This window comes from Asparagus officinalis, chromosome 4, assembly GCF_001876935.1.
Source record: "Asparagus officinalis chromosome 4, Aspof.V1, whole genome shotgun sequence".
NCBI lineage: Eukaryota > Viridiplantae > Streptophyta > Magnoliopsida > Asparagales > Asparagaceae > Asparagus > Asparagus officinalis.
The window spans coordinates 12,127,463-12,144,206 of record NC_033797.1 but is presented as its reverse complement, the minus strand read 5'-3'; the positions used below and the strand labels follow the sequence as shown (position 1 = coordinate 12,144,206).

General features: G+C 36.3%; 1 protein-coding gene across 1 annotated transcript; it reads left to right on the top strand.

The window, feature by feature from the left end:
• On the top strand, positions 7-15,096 carry LOC109836637 (2,4-dichlorophenol 6-monooxygenase-like). Its single transcript, XM_020404607.1, has 6 exons — positions 7-80; positions 12,349-12,431; positions 12,724-12,859; positions 12,979-13,472; positions 13,641-13,688; positions 14,307-15,096. Exons 1-6 carry the CDS (start codon positions 23-25, stop codon positions 14,508-14,510), a joined length of 1,023 nt encoding a protein of 340 aa, XP_020260196.1. The 5' UTR covers positions 7-22; the 3' UTR covers positions 14,511-15,096.

Sequence of the window (16,744 nt, the reverse complement as noted above, 5' to 3'; positions counted from 1 at the left end):
CCGCCACCCGCACGTGCCGGTGATGATCGTCGGTGCTGGTCCCGTCGGTCTCGTCCTCTCCTTGCTCCTCACAAAATTAGGTATTCTTTGCATTTTCCTCCAGAAAAAAGTTTGACATTTTTTTCCTTCTCCAGATTATTTTCACCAATTTTCTAAAATTTGATACCTGAAGTGCAATAAAGACTGACATTAGCTTGTTCAAGAATATCAACATACAAAAATGAACGAGAATCAAAATTTCTTATCAAATATCAGTTTTTTGAGTTTGGGGAAAGTGAGGAACTAAGCTAGGGCTTTGTGGGTATTGAATGTTAGATCTAAAACTGAGATCTAATCCATAAAACCATGATTCATTCAAAGAGAATAAACAATAACAATGAGAGCGAAAGCAATATCTGAATCCATAACTTAGATTTGCACAGATCTGAATTAGGGTTTTTTGTAAGCCTATATAAAGGCACTTTTAGTTGATGAATTATAGAGAAAATTATTATCCCCTCATCTACTCTCTAATTTCCAACATGGTATCAGAGCTTGGTTGTTTTGGCATGGCTGATGATGATTGAAGAGGAGGAGGAATGAGATCTGGAGATCAAGAGGAGCAAGGACGTGGTCAATTCACTTGGATTTTCATTAAATGGGCTTTCTTCTGCTTCAAACCCTTCATCTTCCTAATCTGAGTGTGGGCCAGCACACGGACAACAGAAGCATATTTCTTTATCTTCTCAAGCTGGGTCTGGATTTCCTTCTTCCCATCCTCAGTTTCGTATTTCTTTGAGTATTTGGTGAAGGCCGCGTGGAGTCTTCACAAATTCAGTACGGATTTGATTTCTTCACAAAACTGTGGCGCTCTCGGCTATGGTTTGTGAGGAATAAAAAAAAGAGAGTGATCAATCTTTGTTTTTTCAATGGCATCCAATAATTTTTCGCTTTCATACCCCATCTTCAATGGAGACAATTATCAATCTTGGGCTATCAAGATGAAATCTCATTTGAAATCTTTGAGTTTATGGGAAGTTGTTGAGAGTGACTATGAGCCTACCCCTCTTCCACAAAATCCAACCCTAAAACAAATCAAGAAGCACGATGAAGAAAAAGCAAAGAAGCCAAAAGCCCTCTCTTGTATTCATTCGGCCGTGTCGGATGGAATCTTCACAAGTATAATGACTTGTGAATCACCTAAGGAGGCGTGGGAGATGCTAAAGGAAGAGTTCGAAGGCAACGATCAAACAAAATTGATGCAAGTTCTGAATCTCAAGAGGGAGTTTGAGATGCAAAAGATGAAGAAAGGTGAGACCATCAAAGAGTATGTCGGTAAGCTTATGGCTATTGTCAATCAAATTAGATTGCTTGGTGAAACATTTTCAAATGAAAGAGTGGTTGATAAGATTTTAGTGACTGTTTCCGAAAGGTATGAGTCCAAAATTTTCTCAATTGAAGATTCCAAAGACCTATCAAAAATAACTCTAGTGGATTTAGTCAATGCCCTCAGTGCCGTAGACCAAAGGAGAGCAATGAGGAATGAAGAAAATGGTGAAAAAATTGAAGAAGCCTTATTAGCCAAGACTTCATCTTCAAAAGGGAAATGCAAATGCGTCCAATGCAACAATTCTAAGAAACTTGGTCATGAGGAGAAGGATTGTTGGCATAAAGGAAAACCTCAATGTCACAAATGCAAGAGATTCGGTCATATCCAAAATATTGCCGATATAATGGTGAAGAACAAGCAAACATGGCACAAGCAATTGAAGAAGAAATTTTATTCTAGGAATCATGGTGAGATGTGCGTCATGGAGAGATTGAGACAAGTGCTTGTGGAGAGAAGTGCTCCTTTAAGAAATGTTGGTGATTATGTGCGTCAACAAGTTTGAGATGAGAAGTGCATCACAAAGTGAAGAGAAGTGCTTTACAAGATTATGGAGAGAAGTGCTCTATGAAGATTCAAGAGGAATGACAAGAAATTTTGAATCAAGGGGGAATGTTGAATAACTGATTCAAATTTGTTATTAGGTTGTTATTTTATTAGTGGAGTTGTTGCTAATTAGTTTAGATTTTTATGGGATTAAGTTGTTTTGTAAGCCTATATAAAGGCACTTTTAGTTGATGAATTATAGAGAAAAATATTATCTCCTCATCTCCTCTCTAAAATCCAACAGATCTTCTAATCTTGAGGGTCTCTTCTTTTGGAATCTCTTTAGATGTGGATTAAGAGAATAGAGAATGTAACCCTAGATTAGGGACTACAATCCCTTATTTATAGTTGTTATATTTTTATAAATTGGTCCTTCATCAAATTATAATTACAACCTGGTTTTCGTACATTTAGCCCATGAGTTACTTAAATACCCATTAGCTCAAATTGATTGATCACTTTATGTGAGTTAGCCTTAAAGATAGCATTATACACTAATATAACATATATGCCCATAATTAGATTTCATTAAAACATGTACAACCTTATGAGCTTAGAAATTGCTATCACAAATAAGGGTATTTTCGAACAATCTCGTCCATTGACAATATCAATATAGGATCAAAGCGTCATTCGTCACATTTATCGTGACTAAACCCATCAATGGTCACATATACCAATACAATCAAATGACATAGATCAATTTTATCGTGACTAAACCCATCAATGGTCACATATACCAATACAATCAAATGACATAGATCAATCATGGATGTGCAGCATGAAAATTACATGCAATGTGATCAGTACATGTCTATTTTTAATTGATCATACTTTAGTGAGGTCAAAACCAAACATAATGTAACAGTGTCTTAACTGAATATTTTATTCTGATCAGACAATACAACCAAACACAAAGCACCAAAAAATTATAAACTCTCACTAAATCATAATATCCTCAAATAACACCACACTCATATGAGCAGTGTGCTCATGAAAGACCTTGGGTGGTAATCCTTTAGTAAGAGGATCTGTTATCATGGAGTTTGTCCCAATATGCTCTATGGATATCTGTTCACTCTGTACCATTTCTTTCACAATCAGGAACTTAATATCAATATGTTTTGACTTAGTCGAGCTTCTGTTGTTATTGGAATACGTCACTGCTGATTTATTATCACAAAATAACTTAAGTGGTCTTTCAACATTATCCAGAATGCGCAATCCAGTGATAAAATTTTATAACCATATTCCATGATTGGATGCCTCATAACAAGCTACAAACTCTGTTGTCATAGTGGATGAAGCTACGAGTATCTGTTTAACACTTTTTCATGATATAGCTCTTTCTGCTAACATATAAATGTAGCCTGATGTAGATTTTCTGCTATCTTAGCATCCAGCAAAATCAGAATCATAGTACCCAATGACCTCCAACTGTTCTGATTTTCTGTATGTGAGCATATAATCTTTTTTTTCTGAAGATACCTCATAACCTTTTTGACTGCTATCTAATGATCCATACCAGGGTTACTTAAGTATCTACTTAATATCCCAATAATGTACGTAATATCCGGACGCGTACACACCTGAGCATACATTAGACTTCCTACAACCGAAGCATAAAGAATCTTCTGTATTTCCTGAATTTCAAGATTATCTTTAGGGCACTGATTTAGACTAATCTCCTTTAGCAACAAGGGTATCACCTGCTCTGCAATCATACATGCCAAACCTTTTAAGTACTTTATCGATATAGCTCTTTTGTGATAGTCCAAGTATACCGCGAGAACGATCTCGATGTATCTGAATTTCTAATATAAAAGAGGCGTCCCCAAGATCTTTTATTTTAAAATTCTTTGATAGAAATCTCTTGGTTTTGTGTAACATGCCTATATCATTAGTAGCAAGCAATATGTCATCGACATATAGAATCAGAAAAATATACTTACTTTCACTGAACTTGTGATATACACAGTCATCAATAATATTAATCTCAAAACCGAACGAGATAATTATTTGTTAAAACTTATGATACCATTGACGAGGAGCTTGCTTGCGAGATAATTATTTGTTAAAACTTATGATACCATTGACGAGGAGCTTGCTTGAGTCCATAGATGGATTTTTTTAATTTGCATTTGTTAAAACTTATGATACCATTGACGAGGAGCTTGCTTGAGTCCATAGATGGATTTTTTTAATTTGCAAATCATATTCTTTGAATCTCCTGACATAAAGTTTCTGGTTGGACCATATAGATCATTTTATCAATGTCTCCATTGAGAAACACAGTCTTAACATCCATCTGATGTAACTTAAGATTATAATGAGCAACAAGTGCCATGATAGTTTTGAAAAAGTCTTTCGCTGAAACTGGAGAGAATGTCTCTGTATAATCAATGTCTTTCTTTTGAGTATAGCTTTTAGCTACAAGACGTGTCTTGTACCTCTCCATATTACCATTTGCATCCCGCTTGGTTTTAAATATCCATTTACTATCCATTTACAACCAATTAATTTTGCACCTTCTGACAATGGGATAAATTCTCAAACCTTATTATCTTACATAGACTTGTACTCTTCATTCATGGCATCAATCCACTTTTGAGAGTTAGAACTTTTTATGGCCTGAAAGAAATTGATTGGATCATCTTTCAACATTCTATTATTTTTTTCATATTCTTGGAGAAATACAATATAATCATCCGGAATAGCATTTCTTCTTTCTTTCGTGTATCTCCTTAATGACACTGGTTCTTGAGGTTGTTGAGTTTGTTCTTCTAGAACAGGGAGTTATTCAACATTGTCTTCTTAAGCTTCCGAATTCACTTCTTGATCAATAACAGGTATAGGAACCTGAATATCGTCAAAAGTGACTGTATGAATTGGGTCTGAAACCAATTCCTCCTCAAAAGCAACCGTTTTAACCTTATTTCTCCCTCCAAACTCAACATTCTCAAAGAATGTTGCTGTTCCCGTCTCAAAAATATTCCTGAGTGTGGAATCATAGAACTTATAGCCCCTAAAACGTTCAGAATACCCAATAAAGTAGTTGGTAACTGTTTTGGAGTCTAATTTTTTTTATTTGGCCTATAAGGCCTTGCCTCAGCTGGACATCCCCAAACATGTAGATGCTTTAAACCGGGCTTTCGACTAGTTCAAAGCTCATAAGGTGTTTTAGCAACTGTTTTACTTGGTATTCTGTTCAGAATGTAAGTTGTTTTCTTTATTGTTTCTCCCTAGAGTGACTGGTAAAAAAGAATAAGCAATCATACTTCTTACCATATCCTTAAGAGTCATGTTTCGTCTTTCAGCTACATCATTCATGCTAGGTAAACCTAGCATGATGTACTGTGGGACAATACCGTATTCCTCTAGGTATCTAGCAAATGGTCCTGAACGTTGTTCACCTGAACCATCATATCTTTCGTAACTCATCACCACAATCAGATCTAACGGTTTTAATTCTTTTGTTGAGTTGATTCTCAACTTCAGCTTTATAGGTTTTGAACATGTTCATAGACTCCGATTTTCATGAATGAGATATAGGTACCCATAATGTGAGTAATCGTCTATGAATGGTATAAAATATTATCAAGGTTGCTGATAGCGGATCGCGTCGCGTCGCGGCGAGGTACCGCTAAGGCTATTGCGCGCTATTGCGGCGAAATAGCGGCAAATAGCGCACGGTCAAATAGCGGTCAAATATAAATATATTTAAATATTCTAAATAATAAGAAAAATCATATAAAAATCTAAAAATTCTATAAATGCATACTTGATGCCTAAACATGAAATAGATGTGTAATAATTACATAGTATTAACAAAGTACTATAATTATAAAGATTAAAGAATGAAAAAACGTACCTGTTTATCCAAAAGACCGTTATTTATCTCATTTCTTCAACTTTCAAGTCTCTAATATAAAAATGCTCAACAATAAAAAAAGCATTGATTAGAAAGATAGTAACATCATCATTATATTAACTACTAGAAAGTTGACTAAAAAATAAAATATTTAAGTAACAGATAAATGACTAAATGATTAAACGAGGAATAACTTATCAGAATGAGGATTGCAAATCTACAATAGTTCTCCTTCTACAAAAAAAAACAGTGCAGAAAGTAGAATTATTCAATGAATGCAACAAGCCAACAACTAAAAGTTATCATATCATTTCAAGATAAAATTTGTCTAACTTAACTTTGCATAATAAGTTGGTATTCCCCTAAAAATCACAGATCAACTAAATTCAAACAAAACCAAAAAAAAAGGAGGGGGGGGGGACAAAGCTTGGGTTCTTACTCCAAAATTTCACTCCAAAACAGCAGCAGCACCAATCTCCTTCAACTTCGCAACAATCCCCTCGGCCTCCTCTTTCAAAACTCCCTTCTTGATCACCACCGGCGCTTTCTCCACCAACTCCCTCGCCTCCTTTAGCCCTAAATCAGTGAACGCCCTTACCTCTTTAATAACCTTGATCTTCGCTGCGGCCTCGAACTTCTCCAGTTTGAAATCGAACGCCGTCTTCTCTTCTTTCTTCTCCTGCGCTGCGGGTTCTCCACCAGTAGGGCCCTCCACCGAGGCGGTAGCGAGGCCAAAAGCTGGGACCCACTGGGTGAGGCCCAGCTTGTGGCGGAAGAGGGTCAAGTAGTCTTAGCGCTCGGCCTTTGTGAGGGCGAGGAGATCGTCGACGATCCGATTGAGCTTCTGGTATCGGGATTTGACGGCGGATCGCAGCGGAGGAGGACCACAAGGAGTGGGAGAGAAGCAGTTGGCGGAGGGAAGAGAGGCGGCTAGGGCTCGGAAGTGGGAGAGAAGTAGTCGCGAGTGGGAGAGGGTTTAAGTGTAACGAGTCGGGTTCGGGTTCGGGTCGGGTTTTAAGCGTTAAAACACGCCATTAAACACGTTAGTACGCGGTGTTCGTTCGAATAGAGGATTTTTCCGCTAAATATCGTCGCAAACCCCCTAAGCGTCGCGCCGAACCCCCGCAACCGCGAATAGCGGCGCTATAGCGCCGCTATTCTCCGCTATTTACAACACTGAATATTATTGATCATTCTAAGATGCCGTAGGGAATGGCCCACAAATATCCGTATGTATTAATTCTAAGACGTCTGAAGATCTTTCGGTACCTAATCTCTTAACTTTGCTCTGTTTTCCCTTGATACATCCGACATACGTCAAAATCCGAAAAATCAAGAGAATCCAAAATGTCATCAGACACAAGACGCTCAACTCTACCTTTTGAGATATGATCCAAGCGTTTATGTCATAATGTCGCCGAAATTTTCTTATTTAATTTACGCTTAGTATCACGTGATTCCACATGCAATGATTCATTCAATGTTACATTAAACGCTAGGCGCTTCTAGGCGTCGGACTTGGCGCCCAGTGCTTAGTCGCCTAGGCGGGCGCCTAAGCGGTTTCTGGGCGTTATTTTTCTTTCTTCATTTAAGTGGTGGTCGATGAGGTTTTGCTGAAGGTCGGAGGAGGTAGTGGAGATGTTCATATTTGGAGGTTAATGGAGTTTGGAGGACGTGTATGCTACGACACATAAAATCACAATCAAGGCCTACAGGGTGCAATCCACGTAAGCAGACAATGCTCTCCTAAACGCTCGTAAAATCTAGGTGGGCACCCTAAATACCGCCTAGGCGCTAGGCGCTAGTTAGGCGGCCTAAGTACCGCCTAGGCCTAGGCGTACGTCTAAGCGGGCTAGACGGAGGTTTTTTAAAACAGTGGATTCATTATAAGAAGCAATTGTATCAAGCAAATATAGGTTGTCATAAGTACTCAAGTAACCAGTTCCCGTAGCAATTGAATTAAAAGATAAACTGAATTGATAGTTTCCAAATGAACAAGAATAACCTGATTTGTCCAATACAGAAACTGAAATCAAATTCCGTCTAAAAGACGGTACTACAAAAGTATCTTTTAAATCCAAATATGAACCAGTTCCTAACAGCAACCTAACAAAAGTATCTTTTAAATCCAAATATGAACCAGTTCCTAACAGCAACCTAAAGTGTCCAATTGCTTCCATATCTAACGATTGTCCATCGCCAACAAAGATGTATCTTTTAACATCACTTGACTTTCGATAGTTCAGGCAACCCTACATAGAAACACTTATGTAAATAGTAGCACTAGAGTCTAACCACCAAGTGTTTCTAGGTACTGAAGCTAAATTAACCTCAGAACAGATTAAAGTAAGAAACGTACCCTTCTTAGCACGTCAGACGTGATATTTGGTACAGTCCTTCTTTACATGTCCAGACTTGTTGGTCAGGGTTGTTTCTTCTGAACAGGATCCTTAGCAGCATCATTACCATTCTTCATTTTCTTACCCTTATCCTTAGGGGCATAAGTCAAATGAGCACTTTCAATCTTATCTTGCTTCAACCTGTTTTCTTCTTACACAGTATAAAATGAGCTCATTCAGAGTCTATTTTTTTTTGGCAGTTATAACTGACCTTAAACTGATTGAATTGTGCAGGAAGAGACAATAAAACCAGATGCACCAGTAACTCATTACAGAGATCGAATTTAAGTGCCTTAAGTTTTGAAGCAATATGAGACATTTTCATAATGTACTCCCTGATATTTTCTTTGTCCTTATACTTCATCAAAATCAAGCGAGCTAAAAGCGTGCTTGTTTCTATCTTATCGTTTTTTACAGAACGTTTCTCAATTTCAGCAAAAAAATCTTTAGTCTTAGTAATCTCTTCGAATTTTATGCCCCTGAAGGCTTTCGGAACGTCGCGTTTAATGATCATGAGACTCATGTGATTTGAACGCTCTCATTTCTCATACTCCTTCTTTGCATCAGGAGTGCTATCCGCATTGAGAGGTTGGGGTTGTTCGGTTCTTAATGCAAAGTCTAGATCCATGCAGCGAAGAACAATTAATATGTTCTCTTTCCAAACCTTAAAATTAGTCTCATTGAGCATGAGAATTAAGTTGATGTTAGCAGAAATTGTTATAGCAGATGCATTAGCTGAAATAAACAAAAGATACTTATATTATTAACCATAATTAATAATTAATAAAATTCAAATAATGACAAATCTCATCTCAAGATATCTGGCACAATATTAATATCAAGTCTTTGGACAGTAATATTAATTTGTAAGTGATACATTGTTGCAATGATCAAACACTGACAATAACTCATGTCAAATAATAAAACTATCTTTGGATCGATTCATTATCCACATGTAAACCTTATAACTGTCACGTGTTTATCATCGCAGATGCATATGCAATCTAAATAAATATTAACCTTTCTTTGGGCCGATTAAATATTTACACGAAAACATACATACAGCCATCTAATATCCCTCATGAACAATCTACACAAGAGAGGTTATTTTGGCAACTTTTTGTTTTAATTAATCATTTAGAATGAGAGACAACTTTAATTCCTTAGTGTCATATTATTTAAATTAAATAATTGATTAACTACCAAATTCAATTTAAATTAAACAATTTTTAATTCAAAATTGACTAAATTTCCAAAAAAACTTAATTGGGGTCATTAACTTAATTAATTAAATTAAGCATACAAGAGAGAGACCATAACTTAATAGATTATTTGAGCAATTCAAATAATCCACACTATAAAATTATAATAGGCCCATAAAATGATTTACTACAGGCCCAAAAATTCAATAATTATTTGAAAAGTTTAAATAATCCTCAAATAATTAAATGCCCAATATCTTAAGGGCCCAAGCTAAATAAATCAACTTGAGAGGGCTTGACCTGTTATAATCAACTTAACAAGTTTGTATGAGCTTGCCTACAGCGAACTGAAGCTCACCCGTAGTGAACCGAAGTTTGATTAATCTTCGAACATGAGGTTCGACTGCATTAAGCACGAGGCTCGCTTGAATCGAGCACGAGGCTCGCCTGAGAATGAACACGAGGTTCGAACGAACGCGAGGTTCGTTTGGATCGAGCACGAGGCTCACCTAAAATTGAACGCGGGGTTCGACTTGAGAACGAACGCGGGGTTCGTTTAGATCGAGCACAAGGCTCACCTGAAATTGAACGCGAGGTTCGACTTGAGAACGAACGCGGGGTTCGTTTGGATCGAGCACAAGGCTCGCTTGAATCGAGCACGAGGCTCACCTGAAATTGAACACGGGGTTCGACTTGAGAACAAACGCAGGGTTCGTTTGGATCGAGTACGAGGCTCGCTTGAATCGAGCACGAATCTCGCCTGAGAATGAACGCAAGGTTTGAGCGAACGTGAGGTTTGTTTGGATCGAACACGAGGCTCACCTGAAATTGAATGCGGGGTTCGACTTGAGAACGAACGTGGGGTTCATTTGAATCGAGCACGAGGCTCGCCTGAAAATGAGGTAACCTCCTCCTTTTGCCCTAATTTTCGCATGGTTTCACGCACGGTTTCCTGCTTGAACACCCTTTAAGGTTTCGTTCTCAAAATCGCCGCCGCTATTGTCTTCATTTGACAGTGGGACTGCCGTCGATACAACTCCGGCGAGGAGTTTTGGTGAACGACGATAGATCAAAAAACAAAAGAAACATATTGTTTTTTTTTGTCGATTTTTGAACTCAATCCAGATCTAAACTTGAATCCATTTCAGATCTAAACCTCAAAAAATGGAATCAAACAAAAAAAGAAATGAACTTTCCAGTTCATGAGTGCTACAGATCCAAAAAACCGAAAGAAAAACCAAACAAAAAAATTGAACTTTTACTGTTCATCCATGAACAGTTCTAAAAAACCACAGTTTAAGATCAAAAAACCCAACTTTTATATCTTAAACCCCTAAGAATTAATCACGGGTGGCTCTGATACCATTTGTTAGATCTAAAACTGAGATCTAATCCATAAAACCATGATTAATTCAAAGAGAATAAATAACAATGAGAGCGGAAGCAATACCTGAATCCATAACTTAGATTTGCACGGATCTGAATTAGGGTTTGATCTTCTAATCTTGATGGTCTCTCCTTTTGGAATCTCTTTAGATGGGGATTAAGAGAATAAAGAATGTAAGCCTAGATTAGGGACCGTAACCCCTTATTTATAGTTGTTATACTTTTATAATTTGACCCCTCATCAAATTATAATTACAATCTGGTATTCGCACATTTAGCACATAATTTACTTAAATACTCATTAACCCAAATTGATTGATCACTTTATGTGGGTTAGCCTTAAAGATAACAATATACACTAATGTAACATATATGCCCATAATTAGATTTAATCCAACATTGAATTGTCAAGGTAGAAGTTCTGGGTAAATAAAAAGGGCGAAGCTTTGGGGTATAAAGTGTATACGACCCCAGTTATTATTATTCCACAGGGAATGCAATTTATTTATTTAAGATGTTTTCTTCTCTGAAAATTTATTTGTTTATTTAATTTGGTGGTATATTCATAAGTAAATGAACAATAACTACTAACCTAGTTCCTAACAGTATAGATTTCTTTATATGACCTAAGTTACATTAATGGAGTTTACACACTAAAGCCTGAACCTAGACTTGGTATTGCCTTCAATAGATATATGCTTCTTTTATTACACCATAAAAATCCACATGTTTTTCCCATCAAGATACCCTGAGATGACAATCCCAAAAGTCCGTCTTTTGATACTCAAGGAGAGGACCTTTACCTTTTTTATTATGTATACTGATATGTGAGATACCGCGGGGTGGGGATCGTGGAGGGGATGACAGTAGGAGAGGGAGGAAGGTTATTGGATTTGCATCTCTATGATCCGGCTGCCAGTCCTATCCACTTATTAGTTGCAATTATTTAGTTTTGACCAATTACTTAAGAAGGAACTAGATAACTCTTTTTATTAAGCATCTACATTCTTCACAAACTTTATTCGTGTAGATGACCTTCCATCCTTCTTTTGTTACCTGTGTCTTTTTGTCTCTAGTGCGAGTCAAACTGCAGAAGGACGTAACTTTCTGGTAACATCTGTACGACTGAGGTTTTTCTCTTACAACTCCTAGGCTGTATTCTATGATAGTTTCAGCAAGAAAGAACATTATGTTCTTCTTCTAGTGTTGCCATAGACAACAACAAAAAGAAAAATGAATACACTGCGTTTGTAGACAATTATGGAGCACTTTTTGTATGTAGACGTTGTTCTAAGTTTTGGTCAATTGGCGACTAGGTCTTGAATCCCTCTGTTAATTTACAATGTTATAGAAATTGTTATATGTTAGTCACATATTATACGTTGTTTATTCATTCCTGGAATGCAAATTGTTATTTGAGGGTCATGGGCTGCTTTGACTTCATAAACTGTCCTGTTTTATTCACCCAACAGGGCACTGCTTTGCAACGTTCCTGTATTTGTTCTTTTGTTTCTCTTTTTTGATCGGCGTGTCTTATTTTTCTTTAGTAACATGTTCTTTTATCTCATTATTTTGTAGGGGTTAAGTGTGCAGTTCTAGAGAAAAGCACAGTTTTTTCTCAACACCCGCAAGCTCACTTCATTAACAATCGTTCTATGGAGGTTCTTGTTTTTTTATGTTTACATTGTGTTGGATGTGATTATTAGGTATTATTGGTGGTTCTTCTAGTTTTTCTTTATAATATAAAGACATTTGGTCAGATGCCATGAAACATGTTATTCTGTATCCAAGTGTTCTATTTTTAACACTATTTGGATACCATGGAATCTGAGTTTCTTATGTCCAAACACTCAGATCACTTACTCATATATCTTGCTTTTTTAGTAATGCCAATAATCCACAATGAGAATGAAGATCCTGTATTTTGTCTTTCTACTTGTATTCTCTTTGCAGATTTTTCACAAATTGGATGGTATAGCTTCGGATATCCAGAAGCTTCAACCTGCAATTGATTTGTGGAGAAAATTCATATACTGTACTTCTCTTTCTGGTTCAGTTCTTGGGTCAGTGGACCACATGCAACCTCAAGGTGTTAGTACCAGAATGCTTGTGTATACTGCCCATACCTCTTATGTCTTCTCCTTTTCCCTTTCTATAGTTGGTTATAAAAAATAGCCATGTATTGAACTTGCTTCATTTCCTCACCAGATTTTGAAAAGATAATCAGTCCGGTATGTGTTGCCCACTTCTCACAGTACAAATTGGTTAGCTTGCTACTTAAGAAGCTGAAAGTTCTCGGATTTCATGTTGGTACCCCTGATGGATTTGAGGGCTCAAATCCTGGTTGTACACTAGAAAAGAGGATTTTGATGGGCCTGGAATGCATTTCTATCGACTCAACTAATGAAGGTGTCACAGTAGGAGCGAGTTTTCGGAATGAAGGGAGAGTGGAAGAGAAGAACTTTCACTGCAGCTTTCTTGTTGGCTGTGATGGTGCAGGAAGTATCGTTCGAAAGCTGGTAGGCATAGAAATGAAAGGTGAAAGTGACTTGCAAAAACTTGTTAGTGTCCATTTCTTGAGTAGAGATCTTGGACAATATCTATTGCATCAGAGACCTGGGATGCTCTTTTTTATTTTTAACCCTGAGGCTATCGGGGTTCTGGTTGCGCATGATCTCAGCCAAGGGGAATTTATTCTTCAGGTACTGCTGTCTGTGCAGATTGAGATATTTGGTGTTGAACATTATGCCTGAAGAAAGATGTGGAAATCAATAATGCACACTGAATTTATTGTGCATTGTTTTTAATTGTACTCCAATATATGTTTCTCACGATTAAAGGGATGAATTTTAACCTTCTTTCTCCTCTAGATTCCCTACTATCCTCCTCAGCAAAGCTTCAAGGATTTTAGTTCCAAGGTAATCTTGAATTATCCATTCATTCATCCCAGCAACAGGCCCTTATTCTTTTTTTTTTATCCATAATTTTCTTTAGTGTGATGCATATATTACAATTCCAGTACTATGTTTTTGTATTATGAACAGGGTAGGTTTTTGTAGAATCATATCTTATCAATCCCATTTATGGATCTTCTGATTCTCGTGTGGATATCTTGTCATTCCCATGTAGAGAGAACATTACTCCGCATTATTCAGCTATGTTTTAAGTGCTTAGTCTGTCGTTTATCATTTGATATAAGTCAGCACTGTCCATAGTTTTCTACAGGTTATATATGACCTTGGTTGAATATGTACTATGCTGTTGTCATCCCCATTTTTTGGATATAATTGTAGCTTGTAAAAAGAAATTCAGCTTGATTTTTCCATTTCTCACTTCCTTCGATCTACCGATTAATCCCAGGTGTTCATACATTTTTAGTTGTCTGTTCAAAAGAAACTATACTGAGTAACTTTATTATTTTCCCATTCTATTTAAATCTTTCATGCAAATAGCTGCCAAATCAAAATGTAGTTGTTTTCTTGAATCGGAGATTCTTTTGTCAATATTTTCAATTTAAGATATTTAACTTAATCTAGGTATGTGAAGACATTATTTTCAAGCTGGTTGGATGGAAGCTTGAAGACGTCAAAGTTGTAGATATTAAACCATGGGTGATGCATGCACAAGTTGCTGAGAAATTTGTTTCTTGTGACAATAGAGTTATACTTGCAGGTGATGCTGCTCATCGTTTCCCGCCAGCTGGTGGTTTTGGTGAGTTGCCAATAATATTTTTTGCTTAAAATTGTTCTCCAGATCACAAACAAAAGGTCTTATGATTGACGAGTCAACTTGTAATTGTGATCTAATCTCAAGATATTGCCAATTTAACCTTTCTAGCCCATACAGCTGTGAAGATCCTAATTCCTAAGTGCATGAATTGCTTGGGCATAATTTGACAGTAAGGTTATTATGTGTTCGTGGTACTTTCAGAAACTTAGAACAGTTGATGCGCAAGTGTGCTTTACGTCTGCTAACTTTCGATTGCTAGCGCCAGTTAGCTTCTAATATATTTTAATAACTTATGTATCGTTATAGACATGTAATTGTCTACTAATGTGTTAAAGCTAAGTTCAATTATTTTGGAAATTCATTTACAACAAACTATCTTGACGGCCTCTCTCCAAATGCATGTCAAGGATTAGTCTAATCCTTTATCTCATACAAAATCTTCCATGTTCACTACGAGTTGCTCAGCATCTTATATGCAAGCAAAGAATCGCTAAGAAATCTATAGAAGCTGTATTCAGTTGCATGGTTACCAAAAAAAGAAGGGAAAATGCTTCCAGCCCCAAAAGCCAAGAAAACGTGCTTCCCACCCCCAAGACTTTGTCAACGGGTGTTTTGCCCCCAAAAATAAAGATTTTGTTCTCTGAGCCCCAAAACACAAAACCCAAGAGATTAAAATATGTGAAGACCATAATACCATTTTCTCTCTCTCTTTTCTCTCTCTTTTTTTATCATGATGTACTGAGATGATAGTTAAAATGATTGATGAGGATTATTTTATTATTTTTGTTTTTTATTATTTTTGTTGTTTGTATTGGGTGATTGTTAAAGTTACGGGTTAATTATTAATGTTACGAGTTAATTGTTAAGATTACAGATCAATTGTTAAGGTTATGGACCCATCTCTCTCTCTTTATCATGATGTTACTGTGATGATATTGAAATGATTGAAGAGGATTATTATTTTATTATTTTTGTTTTTTATTATTTACGTATTTTTAGAATATTCGTTGTTAAGGATAATGATTGGTTGTAAATGTTATGCATTGATTGTTAAGGTTACGGGTTGGTTGTTAAGGTTACGGATTTGTTGTTAAGGTTATGGGTTTGTTGTGTAGGTTACGAGTTTGTTGTTAAGGTTACGGGTTTAATTGTTAAGGTTACGGGTTTAATTGTTAATTGTTAAGGATAATGATTGGTTGTAAAGGTTATGCATTGGTTGTGAATGTTACGGGTTGATTGTTAAGGTTACGGGTTGGTTGTTAAGGTTATGGGTTTGTTGTGTAGATTACGGGTTAATTGTTAAAGTTACGGGTTTAATTGTTAAGGTTACGGGTTTAATTGTTAAGATTACGGGTTTAATTATTAAGGTTACGGGTTTAATTGTTAATGTTACGAGAGAGAGAAGGGATCCATAACCTTAACAATTGACCCGTAACCTTAACAATTAAACCCGTAACCTTAATAATTGACCCGTAACATTAACAATTGACACGTAACCTTAACAATTAAACCCGTAACCTTAATAATTAACCCATAACCTTAATAATTGACCCGTAACCTTAATAATTAAACCTGTAACATTAACAATTGACCTGTAACCTTAACAATTAAACCCGTAACCTTAACAATTGACCCGTAACCTTAGCAATTGACCCGTAACCTTAACAATTAACCCGTAATCTTAACAATTAAACCCGTAATCTTAACAATTAAACCCGTAATATTAACAATTAAACTGTAACCTTAACAATTAAACCGTAACCTTAACAATTAAACCCGTAACCGTAACAATTAAACCCGTAACCGTAATAATTAAATCTGTAACCTTAATAATTGACCCGTAACCTTAACAATTAAACTCGTAACCTTAATAATTGACTCGTAACCTTAACAATTAAACCCATAACCTTAACAATTGACCCGTAACATTAACAATTAAACTCATAACCTACACAACAAACTCATAACCTTAACAAAACACCAATAACCTTAACAACCAACCCGTAACATTAACAATCAATACATAACCTTTATAACCAACCATTATCCTTAACAACGAATATTCTAAAAATCCAAAAATAATATAAAATGAAAATAATAAAATAACAATCCTCTTCAATCATTTCAATATCATCACAGTAACATCATGATAGAGAGAGAGAGGATCCATAACATTAACAATTGACCTGTAACCTTAACAATTAACTCGTAACCTTAACAATTAACCCGTAACTTTAACAATCTT

Coding starts and splice junctions, on each gene's coding strand:
- LOC109836637 (XM_020404607.1), top strand. CDS start 23: ATGATCGTCGGTGCTGGTCCCGTCGGTCTCGTCCTCTCCTTGCTCCTC. Junction 81..12,348: donor CTTGCTCCTCACAAAATTAG/GTATTCTTTGCA, acceptor ATTATTTTGTAG/GGGTTAAGTGTGCAGTTCTA. Junction 13,473..13,640: donor AAGGGGAATTTATTCTTCAG/GTACTGCTGTCT, acceptor TTTCTCCTCTAG/ATTCCCTACTATCCTCCTCA.